The sequence below is a fragment of the Rhinatrema bivittatum genome, chromosome 1 (assembly GCF_901001135.1).
Source record: "Rhinatrema bivittatum chromosome 1, aRhiBiv1.1, whole genome shotgun sequence".
Taxonomy (NCBI): Eukaryota; Metazoa; Chordata; class Amphibia; order Gymnophiona; family Rhinatrematidae; genus Rhinatrema; species Rhinatrema bivittatum.
Genome location: NC_042615.1, coordinates 781,279,820 through 781,295,146, shown reverse-complemented (window position 1 = coordinate 781,295,146; position 15,327 = coordinate 781,279,820). Strand labels below are relative to the sequence as shown.

The following is a 15,327-nucleotide window of genomic DNA, read 5'->3' as shown; positions in this document are numbered from 1 at the left end:
TTTGGGGATGAAGCCATGGTTCAGATGATTTTGCAGGTTAAAACACAGAGTCCGGATTTTTAATTCCCATGGGCTTCACAGTGCTGTTTCTTCACACAAAAAGCAACAAATACCAGTGTATTTTTTTTTTTTGGGGGGGGGAGGGGGAAGAGGGAAGCATCAGCTCACATCTGGATAAAAGTATGGGCCTCATGTGAGGCTTTTTTTTTTTCCCGTCCCTCACTTGCAGCTGCAGCTACCAAAGCTGTAATTGGGCGAGGCACAATTCTGTAGCAGATCCCTGCCCCAGCTGTATAATTATGCCTGCTGGACTGCTGTACTTAGACCTTGCTAAGCCTGTGCCAGCACATGTCCAATACGTGCTATGCTGTTTGCTGTAAAGAATGCAGCTAATTGCAACTCCAGAATGTGGGCCTGGGTCAGCAAGAAGTAAAGGACCTCTGGCAGGGCCATATGAGGTTCCACTACAAAGGAGAACAGACTGATAAGAGATGATCTATGTCCTTCTACAAAGTATTGCAGGGAGATGAAGAAATAGCATGGAAAGTGGGACCTATAAGCAAGAAGGAGAACAGACGGGTGCAGGTGGGTTTAGGGGAGGATAAGTCAGGTCAGAATGACACATTTAGAAATGATCAATACTTGGCAAAGGTAACTAGAAAAAATGTATACAAGCCTTGTAAGATTGTTACACAGGCAAGGAGGGGTCTTATGCATGCCTCCTTCCCAGACACACATACTGTGGCAATTATTCACTTCCTATAATCGTATTACTAAATTTTCTGTGAGTCTTGTGTCTGGTATAAGAACATAAGAACATGCCATACTGGGTCAGACCAAGGGTCCATCAAGCCCAGCATCCTGTTTCCAACAGTGGCCAATCCAGGCCATAAGAACCATAAAACCTTACACACACACCCATTACCAGTACCAAGTGTGCAGTAGCTCTGGATCCTTGCAGGAGTGTCAGAGGATCATTCTTGGATCACAAACCTCTTGCAATAGCTCTGAATAGCTTCTGCTTTGCATAATTCTGAAGTTGCTCTACAAAGGAACAAAACAGCAGGTTTAAGTTCCAGGACACGGCAGTGCTGGAGGGAAGAGACTTTGTATTTATTTATTTATATATATATATATTTCTCAAATTCATGGCAGGAAAGTGGAATACTTCGTGCTCTGGGCTGAAAGGCAGACTCTGGCATTCTCTTCCAGCTATAATTTTGCACTTCCTGTGTTTACCATGGAATTAACTGGCAGTGTCCTCAAACCGTTTGGGTTTTTGTGTGTTCCTCTTCCAGTTTACCATTACCAGATGAAAATGCACATCTTCAGTTACAAAGACCTGGGAGATAATGAGCCCACATTTTCGGTTACCCTCTATGGCACAAACAATGATTCTCGCCCACTTTCTCTGGAAATGTAAGTTACCCTGTCAACAATTCTTTTTTTTAAAGCTTCTTTTTAGCTTTTATTGCAGTAGATTCAGGGTCTTCACATCTAGCCGTACTGAATACATGAAGCACCTTCCAGCCAGGACTCTCTATTGCTATGAAGCTGCAGAGCAGGCACTAGAAACTTTATTTCTGGGTCTTGCATCTCTGTGTAGGAGCTGAAAAAAGCCCTAACTGGAGAATTTTATTGATGGCACAGGTGGTAGGTAATCGATGGCTAAAATAAAGAACAAGTAGTGAATGCTTTTTTTTTTTTTTTTTGAAACAGAGGGGCAGCTTGAGTTTTGGGTGGAAATAAGATTCAGTCCGTAAAACTTTATTAACATGCAGTACATAGCAAGAAAAAAATGGGGCTGCTCTCCTAACGGGGGGGGGGGGGGGGGGGGGGCAAACTGTCCTGTCTTTGCAAAGTTTCACATTTTAAAGACTTCACCTCCCAGATCTTGAGATAAATTGGAAGAAATAAAAAGCCAACAGCCTGTAACTCAGTCTGTGCACTTGTGAAAAAGCATCTCTCTTCTGGCAAGTGCTGTAAAGGCAAATATATATGCATGCGAAAACCTTTGAAATGTAGCATGGTTCTGATACAGTCTGTACAACCACTGTATGCAGTGGGGTCCCTAAACCTTAAGCATAGGGCTCCGTTCTGCATTCAGACTGCAGAGAGGGCTGGGGGAGGCGGGGCTGTCCCTTGGAGTCCCGCCTACTCGGTGACTTTGAAATACTCTGGAAGGTTCTGATAGAAGTAGGGCAGTCAGGAGAAACATTTCTAGGAAGCTGGCAGCCCTGCCACACCCTCGGGAACCCCAGCACCTTCCTCTCCTCTCCCCCCCTCCCAGGAAGGGGTGGGGGGGGGGGAGAGTGAGGAAGGGTGATGCGTTTGGGTCCCACTCACATCCCCCTGCCATACTCTCTCTCCTGTGCTCTACTTCCATCCATTTTTCCCCATCCCCTCCACACTCCCTTCTGCTTCACTCTCATTCCCCTCCCCCCCCCCCCCCCATCATAAACTGGTATAGCCTGTGCCCTTCACCAGTGCTGGTCCAGTGGCTCTTCTGCTGGCTAGCCCTCACCTCCCCACCAGTAGCTCATTCTTGGGCTCAGGTCTGGTGGCTCTTTGGGCCTGGGAAACCCTACCAGCCTTGCTGCTGTGTTTTAAAAAAAATAAATAATAATTTCACAAGTTGAATTTAGTCATATGAAGGAAAAGCATGGTTGTCCACAGAAACAAGCTCGGCGGGCTTTACTTTAGGGGACCCCTGATGTACAGTCTCTAAAGTACTAGATAAAAATTTCAAATCATGTGAAGCAGCCCCCAGTAGGTAACTTACATCAGCTGCATTGGTCTTTGAATGGTTGGGTTGATAACATCTGCAGAGTGAGGAAACTAGTGCATGCGAACATTCTCGTGCATGTGATACGTGGTTTGTGTAGCAGTTAGCGTAACAGAAGTAGTAACCTTACAGTGGGGCCTCTGTTACTGAACCACTTAATGGCACTCAGGTGACTGATCCCAAGGTCTTGTGACTAATCTAAACCCTCTTTGAGCGACCTACCTCAAACGGTTGGGGAGCTGTTTGGCATGGGGAAACTAATTCAGGAAACTAGAGAGCTACTTAAATGTGAAGGCAATCTGGAAGCCATGCCTGGATTCAGGGTTGAAAAGCAGTGATTTGTTAATGCAAACAATTCCCCAGATTTGAGATTTTAAGTTAAAATAGTACAAATAGGATTTATTTTTATAGCATGGTTTTGTTTTGTTTTTTTTTGCTCCTTTCTGCTCTAGATGAGGCTCAAACGGGTGTGGTTATTTTAGACTTATAATTGAAGTGAATCTCTTGAATTTTACTTATGGAGTTTTCTAATGACTAATTTTTCTCATTTTGCAAGATGTATAAAGCAATCCCATCAATTAGAAAAATGTTATTAGTAGTTTACAACTCTATGAAACATCTGTACTCTTGTGTCTCAGTTTTGATGGTAATGTTTGTTACTTTTTGTTAAAGATTAAAGAGAGGAAGAGAAATTTTGGTTCCAATATATGAACTTCAGAACACAGAGCAGTATAGCCCACAGGTTTTTAGCTTTACCTCTAATATTGAAGCAGATGATCAGTGCTGTGGGTGTGATCTGAAGGGACTGTGGTTTGGCTTTTGGCTGGGCTGGCATTCCTGACCTTGTCACCAGTTTTCCATGGATACCCATCAGCCAACAGTAGGAAGCAGGAATGTGGCATTGGGACTTCTCCCTTTTGAGGACAGGAGCTGTCAATCAATAATGTGGCTCTGTTTAACCTGCAGACCTGAACAGATCGGCTTCAACGTCACCAACACCTTTCTGGTGCACACTGAGGAGGACGTTGGTGACCTTCTAAAAATCAAACTCTCCTGGGAGGGATCGAGTCAGACCTGGTACACTCTGTGGAAAGAGCTGAAGAGCTACTACTGGTCAAAGAATGACGTTGCGAACAAAGAGCTCCACGTCCGACGCATACGGATCAAGTCTGGTGAAACGCAACAGAAGTAAGTAGATGTGCAAGGCCGACTCTCTTTCCTCTGTGTTTGAGAACAGCTGAGGCTTTTGGTGTTAATTTAGCTTTCACTGATTTTTATCTGAGCTCTGCTGATTGATCTAGGTCAGGCATGAACGCCAGTCCTCACGTGTCGCAAATGGGCCTGGTTTGCAGGGTAGCCACTGTGTAAATCTACTGCTCTAACATTACATTTCTCAAAAGGGAAACCTTGATAAAATGAGGAAAACTAGTAAGAAAAAAACTGAAAGGTGCAACTGCACCTAAGTGTACAACAGGCATGGACATTGTTTAAAAATACAATCCTAGACGCGCAGTCCAGATGTATTCCACACATTAAGAAATGTGGAAGGAAAGCAAAACTATTACCGGCATGAATAAAAGGTGAGGTGAAAGGCTATCTTAGCTAAAAAAAAAAAAAAAAATTCTTCAAAAATTGGGAAAAGAATCCATCTGAAGAAAATAGGAAAAAGCACAGGCATTGTCAAGTTAATTGTAAAACATTGATAAGACAGGCTAAGAACTTGAAATGAAGTTGGCCATAGATGCAAAATCTCAACTTTTTAAAAAATATATATTCAAAGCAGGAAAACTGAGGGAGTTGGTTGGACCATTAGATGACTGAGGGGTTAAAGGGGCTCTTAGAAGCAAAGAATTTAGTCCTTTTGCAATGGCCTTATCTTCCCTGTGTTTATTAATGAGGATGTTGGAGAAATACCGATTCTGGAGATGGTTTTCAAGAGTGACGTGTCAGATGAACTGAACCAAATATGCATAAGAACATAAGTTGCCATACTGGGTCAGGCTTGGCATCCTGTTTCCAACAGTGGCCAATCTGGCAAGTACCCAAACATTAAGTAGATCCCATGCTACTGATGCTAGCATTAGCAATGGCTATTCCCTAAGTCAGCTTGATTAATAGAGGTTAATGGATTTCTCCTCCAAGAACTTATACAAACCTTTTTTTCAAACCCAGCTACACTAACTGCACTAACCACATTGTCTGGCAACAAATTCCAGAGCTGAATTGTGCAGTGAGTGAGAATTTTCTCTGACTTGTTTTAAATGTGCTACTTGCTAACTTCATGGCGTGCCCCCTAGTCCTTCTATTATCCGAAAGAGTAAATAACCGATTCATATTTACCCATTCTAGACCTCTTATGACTTTAAAGACCTCTATCATATCCCCCCTCAGCCATCTCTTCGCCAAGCTGAACAACCCTAACCTCTTTAGCCATTCCGTCCCCTTTATCATTTTGGTCACCCTTCTCTGTACCTTCCCCAGTGCAACTCTCTTTTGAGATGTGGTGACCAGAATTGTATACTATACTTAAGATGCGGTCTCACCATGGAGAGATAGAGGCATTATGACACTTTGGGGCAGATTTTAAAACCCCTGCGCGCGCCGGCTCGCCTATTTTGCATAGGCCGGCGTGCGTAAAGCCCCAGGACACGCGTAAATCCCGGGGCTTTCGAAATGGGGAGGGAGGAGGTGTGGCCGGGGGCGGGCCGCGGCGTTTCGGGGGCGGGCCCAGGGGCGTGATGCCGGCCCGGGGGCGTGGTCGAGGCCTCCGGACCACGCCCCCGGGACCGGAGGACGGAGCGGGGCTGCCGGCGACACGCGCAAATTTACGCCTGCTTTCAGCAGGCGTAACTTTGCCAACAAAGGTAAGGGGGGGTTTAGATAGGGCCGGGGGGGTGGGTTAGGTAGGGGAAGGGAGGGGAAGGTGGGGGGAGGGCGAATAAAAGTTCCCTCCGAGGCCGCTCCGAAATCGGAGCGGCCTCGGAGGGAACAGGCAGGCCGCGCTGGGCTCAGCGCGCACAGATTGCACAAATGTGCACCCCCTTGCGCGCGCCGACCCCGGATTTTATAAGATAGGCGCGGCTATGCGCCTATCTTATAAAATCTGGTGTACTTTTGTTCGCGCCGGTGGCGTGAACAAAAGTACCAGCACGCATATTGTTTTAAAATCCACCCCTACCTGTTCTATTCATCATTCCCTTCCTAATAATTCCTAATATTCTGTTTGCTTTTTTGACTGCCGAAGCTCACTGAGCCAAGAATTTCAATGCATTATCCATTGTGATGCTTAGATCTTTTTCCTGTGTGGTAGCTCCTAATGTGGAACCTAACATTGTGTAACTACAGCATGGATTAGTTTTCCCTATATGCATCACCTTCTACTTGTCCACATTAAAATTCTTCTGCCATTTAGATGCCCAATCTTCCAGTCTCGCAAGGTGGTCCTGCAATTTATTACATTCAGCTTGTGATTTAACTTCTCTGAATAATTTTGTATCTGGAAATTTGTTTATTTCACTCATCATATTCGTTTCCATTTATAAATATATTGAAAAGCACTGGTCCAAGTACAGATCTGAGGCACTCCACTGTTTACCCTTTTCCACTGAGAATTGACCATTTAACTTACTGTTTCCTGTCTTTTAACCAGTTTGTAATCCATGAAAGGACATCGCCTCCCCTCCCATGATTTTAGTTTTCTTAGAAGCCTCTCATGAGGGACTTTGTCAGACACCTTCTGAGAATCCAAATACACCACATCTACCAGTTCACCTTTATCCACGTTTAACCCCTTCAAAAAAAAAAAAAATGAAGCAGATTTGTGAGCCAAGACTTGCCTTGGATAGATCCATGCTGACTGTGTTCCATTAAATCAAGTCTTTCTATATGCTCTGATTTTGATCTTTAGAATAGATTCCATTTTTCCCGGCACTGAAGCCAGGCTCACCGGTCTATAGTTTACCAGATCACCATTGGAGCATAAGAACTTGCCATACTGGGTCAGACCAAGGGTCCATCAAGTCCAGCATCCTGTTTCCAACAGTGGCCAATCCAGGCCACAAGAACCTGGCAAGTACCCAATATTAGTTACACTGGCCGCCTCCAGTCTTCAGGTAGAATGGATGATTTTAATGATAGGTTACACATTTTAACTAATATGTCTGAGTTCCTTCAGATCCCTGGGGTGCATACCTTCCGGTCCAGATGATTTGCTACTATTTGTCAAGCTGGCCTAGGGAATAGCCACTGCTATTACTAACAGTAGCATGGGATCTACTAACGTTTGGGTTCTTGCCGGATACTGACCCAGTATGGCAACTACTTGTGTTCTTATCTTATGTTCTCATGCATATTTGTTGTGGCTATCCTGAAAATCAGGTCTCTTTATGGTGCTCCAGGTCCAGTTGCCTACCCCTTAAGTCATGGGCTGTAGTGCTTTTTAATTAAAGCATAGACTGCACTGTTTTAATTTGATCTGTCAGTTTTTTAAATTCACTTTATTTTGTTGTATTTTAATTGGGGGTTTGTCTGTGACTATGAATGGGCCCTGTTACCCACGTTGAGCATAATTTAACGAGCAGGCAAGCTATAAAACTATAGCTGGGAGGGAGGAGTGGATGATCCTGCTCTTCATGACAAGGGTTGCAGACTTCAGCCATTGTGGAAGTGCCCAACTCCCTGCAGGAGACAGGATTGCTCCCGGGGGGGGGGGGGGGGGGTCAGCATCTGGCCGTGCATAGGTGTGCACAGTTGTGCGTCTCACACTCATCTTCTCCTGTTCAGCGATTCCTCAGCAGTGAGAGGAGAGCTGGCCTGCCTTAGTTACCAGAGAATGAGGATGCGGGCCAGAACCTGCCTGGGTATTATGTGCATGGTTAAAAGCCTGAATTGGGTCCCATGTGGCCCGAGATGCTCCTCTTCCTCTACCTGTGGTTGGGAGGAAGGAGTGGGAATCCTGCCCTGTGCTTTCCTCCCTCCCTTCCCTGCACCTATCATCTTTCTCTCACCCCCAAAAATGAACAAAATAATCTTAGATAAGAAATAATAAGTGAGGTCTGGATAAGATAAAGGTCATTTTGATGGCTCAGCCTTAGCTGTGGGATAGTTTCCCTTTTTAGAAATTTGCCAAGGAGAAAACTGTTCCTCTTTTTTATAATAGGAAAGTGAAAGCATAGCTTTCTCGTTTAATCTGGACGTAAGCTTTATTTTTCCCCTTTCATTTAGAAATGATATTAAGCCTTGAGCCTTGTTTGGGTCAACTGAGGTTTGGTCTTAATAATGTGCAGGGGGTTGGTGACGGTTAAATCTGTGTGGGATGGTGGGTTGCTTGGCTAAAGCTTGGTTTAAATATAGTGAGTGGAGGACTTGGTGGGGGTTTTGATGTTCAGCTGCATCTGGAGTAGTTTATAAAAAAACCCCCAAAACTCTGAACACCACTTTGAACAGTTTTTCTTGTGTTAAAAGCCGGAAAGGCACTCTAAACGTTTTTAATAGAGGTTGAGAAAATGACTTTTATTTTCATAAAGAAAAATAAACGTATTTATCATGGAAACTCGCCACAGAATCTACCCCCGAACTGGTGCAGAAAACTGAAGGCTGTGACTGTGTAGTTTGAACAGTAACAAACTAAGGGCCTCGTTTACTAAGCATTTAGCCCTAACGTTTTATACAGACTGTGGAGGGAAGGGGAATACCCACTGTAGCTCTGGAGGGCTAGGGCTGAGCCAGCTCGGTTTTAACTCCTGACCAAAGCATTCTGGAGGTTAGCAGTTTTCTTGTTGGTAACCCAGCTCAGGAACTGTCTGTCACCACTCGCCTGGGGCCATGTAAGCACATCTCAGAAATCCTGAGTGCTTATTCAGCAGCAGGGCTTCAGAATCTCTTCCCTCTGACCCCCATGCTTCGTAATGACATTTGCAACACTGTACTCATGGCTTGGATCCCTGCCTCAAGTGAAAGGGAATTTTTTTTTTTTTAAGCTTGTGCAAGAAGTACTGCCCAGACAAGCCTCTCAGCCTTTACCCTGAAGTGAAGCAGCAGCCCCGGTTAGGACATTACAGTAGACGGTGAAGGATTGCAGCTGGGCTTCCCACCTCTGGCTCTTCTACTTGGAGTGCTCTGCTTCAGAAACTTTATTTTCAGAATTAAAAAAAAAAATTCATAACTGTGCCACCAAACCCCCAACTTTCCTAGGGAAAAAAAAAATCCCTAGCTGTTATAAGCTAACCAGTCAGCATTTGGCTATATGAAACCAAAAACTAGGAGTGGTAATGGTTTTCTTGCCAGGTCACACCAACTCGCTGATCTGGAACCATTTTGAAATCTGGCAGATGGCTTCCTTATTTTTAACTTTGCAGCCAGAATGGGAATAAGGAGGTCACCCTGGGGCTGAACCTGGTAATTCTTTCTTTTCTTTAAAAAACCAAACAAAACCCCTCTGTTAATCAGAATGCATGTGTCAAGCGGGACAGTGCGGTGCTGCTCGTCGTCCGGGCCCTGACGCAGGGGTAGAGCGTGAGCAGCTGCGGGTGCCATCTCAAGACAGTCTTGTTTTTCAATGGGCTTCTGGGAAGGAGGAGTAAGGGGCATGGTGTCCGAGACACCATGCCCCTTACTCCTCTTAATATGGTTGCACGCGTGCACTGTAGCTATAACGATGTGCACTTTTTTCTCTAGAAAATTAAAAAAAACAAAACAGAGCAAAAACTAGTGGGCCTTGGAGAGTCTTTAAAAATGTTTGCTCGTCTTCTAAGCCGAAGTAATGCCATGGCTCGAAAGATCAGGTTTAAGGGTTTCATATACAAGACAATTTACAAACCATTTTTGTGGGCACTTCTAGGTGGCACAGTTGGCATCTGTTTTTAGAAGGGAGTAGGCACATACGCCAAGCTTGTCAGTGTAGCAAGGTACCTGCCGGCGTTTGTGCCTACCTTTTTTTTTTTTATCATGGAAAGAATATATTAGTTGAAAATGCAAGTTGTTTCATCTTCCTCCCTTGTGACTTAAACGTCCCCCTGGAAATGTTGCTGCTTTTAATATCCATGAACTTCCAGCTGCAGGGAGGAAGGGCAATGTTCAAACAGATGAGTGCATGTGAACCCGCTCCACTCCCCAATAAGTCACTTTGACATTTTTTTCCTTTTTTTTACGTATCAGATTACAAAACAGTTTTTTCTGCAATTACTTGTAAAATGCAAGGCTTGTGCAAGGAATCCTACAACTTATTTTGACAAAAATAGCCACAAATGGAACTGAAGCTCTAGGAGATTGCTTGCAGTATTTTTTTTTTTATTATTGGCCTGATTTCAGTTTTCTGAATTTGGCACGCGTTTGTCTTTTGTAAACCCGGTCTCCTCATTTGCAAGATTTCATAAAGCCTGAAGAAGGTGGTCTCATTTTTAGGCAGGCAGCAGTGAAGGGGTGGACTGCTTCTTCCTTCCTGAACACCTTTCTTTTTTTTTTTATTCAGTGTGCGTTTGTTTTCCTGTAGCTATAGTGTTCTGGAGGCGGCTATGCATACAGAGTTATCTTTATTTTTAAGATACATAAAAACTCTTCCAAGTATATTTTGGAACCATTTGGTTGAGGAGAGGCAATATGGGGTTAGTAGGAGCTTGTAATCTGATGTGAAAATCTGATTAAAGAATGGAGCCCCTTAATCAGCTGAAAAGTCTGGGAACAAAACAAGCCAAACTAGAAAGAGGTGGGCTGCAGCGTGGTGGGATTGCTGGAGTTTGATTCCCCCCCCCAGCAGTGTAGCATCCGCTTTTCCCTCAGACTCCCCTGAGTTGGTGGGCTCCTGGCACAGTACCCCAGCCAGCAATGCTATCTCCCTGCTGTCCTATACCTGGGCTTGATGCACCCTTGTTACTGATCTTTATGTTCACTCCTGCAGGTTTACTTTTTGCGCTGAAGACGATCTCCAGAACACCAAGATCACGCCCGGTAAAGACCTCTATTTTCTGAAGTGTCGAGATGGCTGGGAAGTCAAAAATAGAAAAAGGTAGATGGGGCTTTTTTTTTTCCCTTCACGTCTTTGACATGCTGACCTGCTCCAGCATCTGCCCTGAGCATGCAGAACTGGTGGTCTCATAAGCTTATATTTTCTTCCCAGGTTACAAGGAAAATAGGGTAAAGCCATATTTCTAGTGGCCTGTCATGTTCTGGTGCCGAGTTTGCAGTTGAGTTAACTCGTTTTGTCTGCAGAAACTCTGGTCTTGGCCATGGGAGACATGGCTTGGCCCCACTCGACCCAAACAGCCTGCTGGGAGTAGCTTTACTGTTTAGGCTGGACAGGTTGAGCATTGCCTACTGCGCCTAACCTTCCTGCCTGATGCCCGTTTTAGCTGACACTGCTGTTACACTTTTTGTAGCAGTACTATTTATTTTATTTTAATTTATATTCTATATACTAGGATTCACCTGGTCAAAACCTCCCCAAAAAAACTTAATTCCTGGATTTCTTTTTTTCCCCTGCCCCTCTCTCATCTGCCTTGCATAGTTTCTCAGCCTTCCTGTTTTGATCTGAATCGAGCCCTCTTCTCACCTCCAGTCCTGCCCTGACATAAAACAGTCACTTTGTTTATATGGTGGGGGCAACAGTATGCAACTTTATTCTTTCACAGGGCAGTTCAAAGTTTAAAAAAAAAACCAAAAACCCCAAAAAGTGACCATGCTAACCTGTTCCTATTTTGAACACCAGTACGAATGTTGCTGGCAGAACTCGCTGAACTTTTTTTTTGTTTTCTTTTTGTTTTCTTCCCTTTCTCACCTCCCCCACCATTCCCTTCCACTTTTCAGAATCCATTCATAAGAGCGTACGGGGACCGTTTCGAGAAGACTTTCACCAGGAGAAGGCACGCTGCCAGAATCCCAGACATCTTATCTGCTTGTGGTGAGGAGCTGTAATGCAGCACCAGCAGAACGAAGCAATGAAATCGCAAGACTAAACTTGGGCACCGAAGGCCGCTTAGCTGTGCACCTGGAGCCAGCACGGACCTGCTGGTGCGCGTCGGCCTGAACTAGGACGCTTCAGGGCGCTGCACTCGGCTTCTAGACTAGAGCGCCCTTTGTAATCTAAGAAACCATGGCATCCTCTCAGGTCCAGCCTTGCCCTGAACCGCGTGTTCTGGCGCAACTGTATATTCCACCCCTTGCTTTTCCCACAACAAGCTCTGTGTAAAGATCCCCTCATTTGTGCAGCCCCTCAACCTGTTTAATATAAAATAACCAATTAAAAAAAAACAACGCACTGGTCTGAAGTGCCTACCAATGACCTTTAAAACATGGAAGTAAAAATGAGGGGAAAAGACCTTTCCCCCTCTATTTTAAAGATGCACTTAAAAAAAATAAGCAAAAAAAACCCCAAATGTGAAAGTTTGATATTGAAATGAAGGTGTGTGTATAAGTTCTCACCCCCCTGAGTTCTTCAGAAGTTTCACCCTCTGTGGCAGGCTTGGTACAGGCTTGCTTTTTTGCTTTTTCATGCATACTAGCAGAATTCAGTTCTCTCTACACGAAGAACTGAAGAGGATCCAGATGTGCACTGCTGTTGCTCTTTTTCTTATGCAGCTGCTATGTAGTTGTGGTGGTGCCTTCTGGTAATTATTCCACCTATTCAGTATATCTTTTTTTTTTGTTCTTGTTTTTGTTTTGTTTCAAACCAAGGCTGTCCAAACCTTTCTCTGGCTTCCTCTTATTCAGTCAGACTATTGTGGCAGTGGTTTTCAGGTCAAACAAGGTAGGGAGAGCTGCAGCTCAGCTACTGGGGGGGGACATAATTTTCAAAAGTCCTCTCCTTCCCAAACGTTGTCTGAGGGGAGGGTGCATGACTTGTGAGATTCTGGCCTCCAAATAGGGGGAGAGCAAAGCTATGGTGGTTACCCCTCCCCCCTTCCCCCTTGATTCCACAGAGAACTTTGTATGGATTTTGTGTGTGCAATGGAACCTTTCCTTACACTTAACTTACAAGTGAGATTTTGTTTTGCACTTGAAATATTGTTGGGATGTTAGATGCTACTATATGTAGTTGCCATCTTTATCTTTTTAAGAAATAGATCCCAACCATTTAAGATTTTTTTTTTTCTGGTGATCTACAGCAAGACCAAAGCGTGAGAATCTATCTGGGTTTTTGCTAAGCAAAAGTAAAATTATGCCCAACTTGCTAAAATGGCATTTATCTGCATCCATCAACATATCCATTATCCACAAAAGATGTGCCAGTTGATCTATTTGTATGTCTTGCATATAAGAACAGCCAAACAATGTTACTTACATAAGCAGAAGCCCTGAATCTGTCAGTCTGGAGTTCAGGCAAATGTAAGTTGCCCTTAGGTGGTGCAATTAAGTTATTGCTTTATTGGGCTCTAAAAATCTTTTGCTTAAGCTGTAGTGAACCTCAATGTGCTCCCTCTCCCAATATTCCTGGGTCCTCTCCAGTCTTATTGCATAAGGCCTAAGCATGTTCCATTTGTCAGGATGCTATAATCCGGTTCTAAGTGAAGTAAGAGCGCCATATGTATGTAATGAATACTGTGATTCTTTATTATTGGGGTGTATATCTTCATTAACTGAAGACAGACTTGTATTTTCATGTTGATATGCCAATATATTTATACTGTTGAAGCCATGTATGTATATAATGTCTTTTGTATGCTTTCTATTTATTTGGCACATGTGTGTGTATATATATTATTTTTTTGTGAATAGACATTTTGCTTATGAATTAAAGTTTTTATTATAAACTTGGGCAGAAAATAAATTCTTTAAAATATTGCCTTGCAAGCTTATTTAATTGTATTTTGATTACCTGCCTTCTACAAAGCGCACAGTCCAAAAATAAACACAAAATCATACGTATAAATAGCAACAAAAGGAAAAACTAAAATTATAATTAATATCAAAATCTGGAACACAACTTAACAAAACATAAACAGGCCTGCAAAAAATTGGCCAGAATCACAGCATTCAAATTCTTGGAGGAGAAGTCCATTACCTGCTATTAATTAAGTTGACTTAGATAATAACCACTGCTATTACTAGCAACGGTAACATGAGATAGACTTAGTTTTTGGGTACTTGCCAGATTCTTATGGCCTGGATTGGTCTCTGTTGGAAACAGGATGCTGGGCTTGATGGACCCTTGGTCTGACCCAGTATGGCAGGTTCTTATGTTCTTAATTCTGAACAAAAATAGTTTATGCAAGTTTCTAAAGAGCCAAATGTATGTACCTCGGCCTGCAAGCACTAACCAAATTATTTTATTAAAGAACTGATTCTCTAGGTGAGCTTCTATTTGACTTATATTCTGCTTTTTGGCACATCAGCGTGGATTACATTCAGGTACTGTATCTCTCTATTCCCCAGAGGGCTCACAATCTTACCTTGCACCTGAGGCAATGGAGGCTGAAGTGACACAAGAAGCAGCAGTGGGGATCTGAATGCTGGGTTTGTAGTCCACACTGCTCTAACCGCTCCTTGTAAAGGAATCAAATTCCAAACAGCTGCATGCTCTGTGCCTAGCTGCTGTTTTGCTTGTTCCATTATCTTGCAGAGCTCTCGAAACAACTGTTCATAAAGTTTCCAGCATTTAGGTGTTGCAGCCTGGTATGGGGAGGGAGGGAAGATGATGGTACAGGGCTGGTTAGTGGCCTATAGGCTTAAAGTGAAGCCTCTGAAAACAGAGGCCCTTTGGATATCTAGAAGAGACCTTCGCACCACTTACTGATAGTTGAAGGGGTTCAGATTGTCCTAATTAATGTATATGTACCCTGGGGGGGGGGGGGGGGGGTTTCTACTGGATGACAAACTATGCCCAAGCAAATCTCTGGTGTAGTGAAATGGTCAATCTTTCATTTGCATGTCATTCACCAGTTATTGCCATTGATATCATGACAAGATGCCTCAGCTTTCATTTGCACTTTGTTGATGAGCCACATTGACTATTGCTCCTTGCTTTATAGAGGGGTATTTGTGGCAAATTTGCTTTATAGAGGGGTATTTGTGGCAAATTTGAAACACCTACAACTTATCCAGAATACAGCAGCTCATTTTCTTTAACTGGTAAAAAGTGATGAGATCATGTTACCCCTGTTTTAGAAGAATTACACTGGCTACCAATTTAATTCAGTATGAAGTTTTAGGACCTGGGTAACAGTGCACAAGGGTCTGCAATATTTGCAGAATGTCTTACTTCGGCATCAACCTCCACGTACACCAAGTTGATCTTTCCAGTTGCTGTTCTCTACCTGCTCGAGTTTGGCTAGGCTCTGTGACACCCAAGACAGCGTTTCCTTGTTATGCCACAGAAATTTGGCATGGGGGGTCCCATGTGAAATTCACGGAAGACTTTTAACTACTTGAAATTTAGGAAGATGACAAAGGCATGGCTGTCTTATTTTAGCCTTTGCTTTGAATTAGAACTAGGTGGGTTGAAAAGGTGGTCTGAGATGGCTGAGGGGCCCTGATAGGGTTGTGTTTGCAAGGCTGAGGGTTGGCAGGAGAGGGAAGGGGAGAGTGTAATTTTTTTTTTTATAGTATTAGTA

General features: G+C 43.6%; 1 protein-coding gene across 1 annotated transcript in view; it reads left to right on the top strand.

Moving 5' to 3' along the window:
• The window catches only part of LIPG (lipase G, endothelial type), a 32,089-nt gene extending 18,540 nt beyond the window's left edge, over positions 1 to 13,549 (top strand). Inside the window, exons 7-10 of the mRNA XM_029580217.1 lie at positions 1,299 to 1,419; positions 3,752 to 3,973; positions 10,680 to 10,787; positions 11,585 to 13,549. Of these exons, the coding sequence (XP_029436077.1) occupies positions 1,299 to 1,419; positions 3,752 to 3,973; positions 10,680 to 10,787; positions 11,585 to 11,597 (464 nt within the window). The 3' untranslated portion in view covers positions 11,598 to 13,549. The remainder of the gene's footprint in view (positions 1 to 1,298; positions 1,420 to 3,751; positions 3,974 to 10,679; positions 10,788 to 11,584) is intronic.
• Positions 13,550 to 15,327: the final 1,778 nt, after the last annotated feature.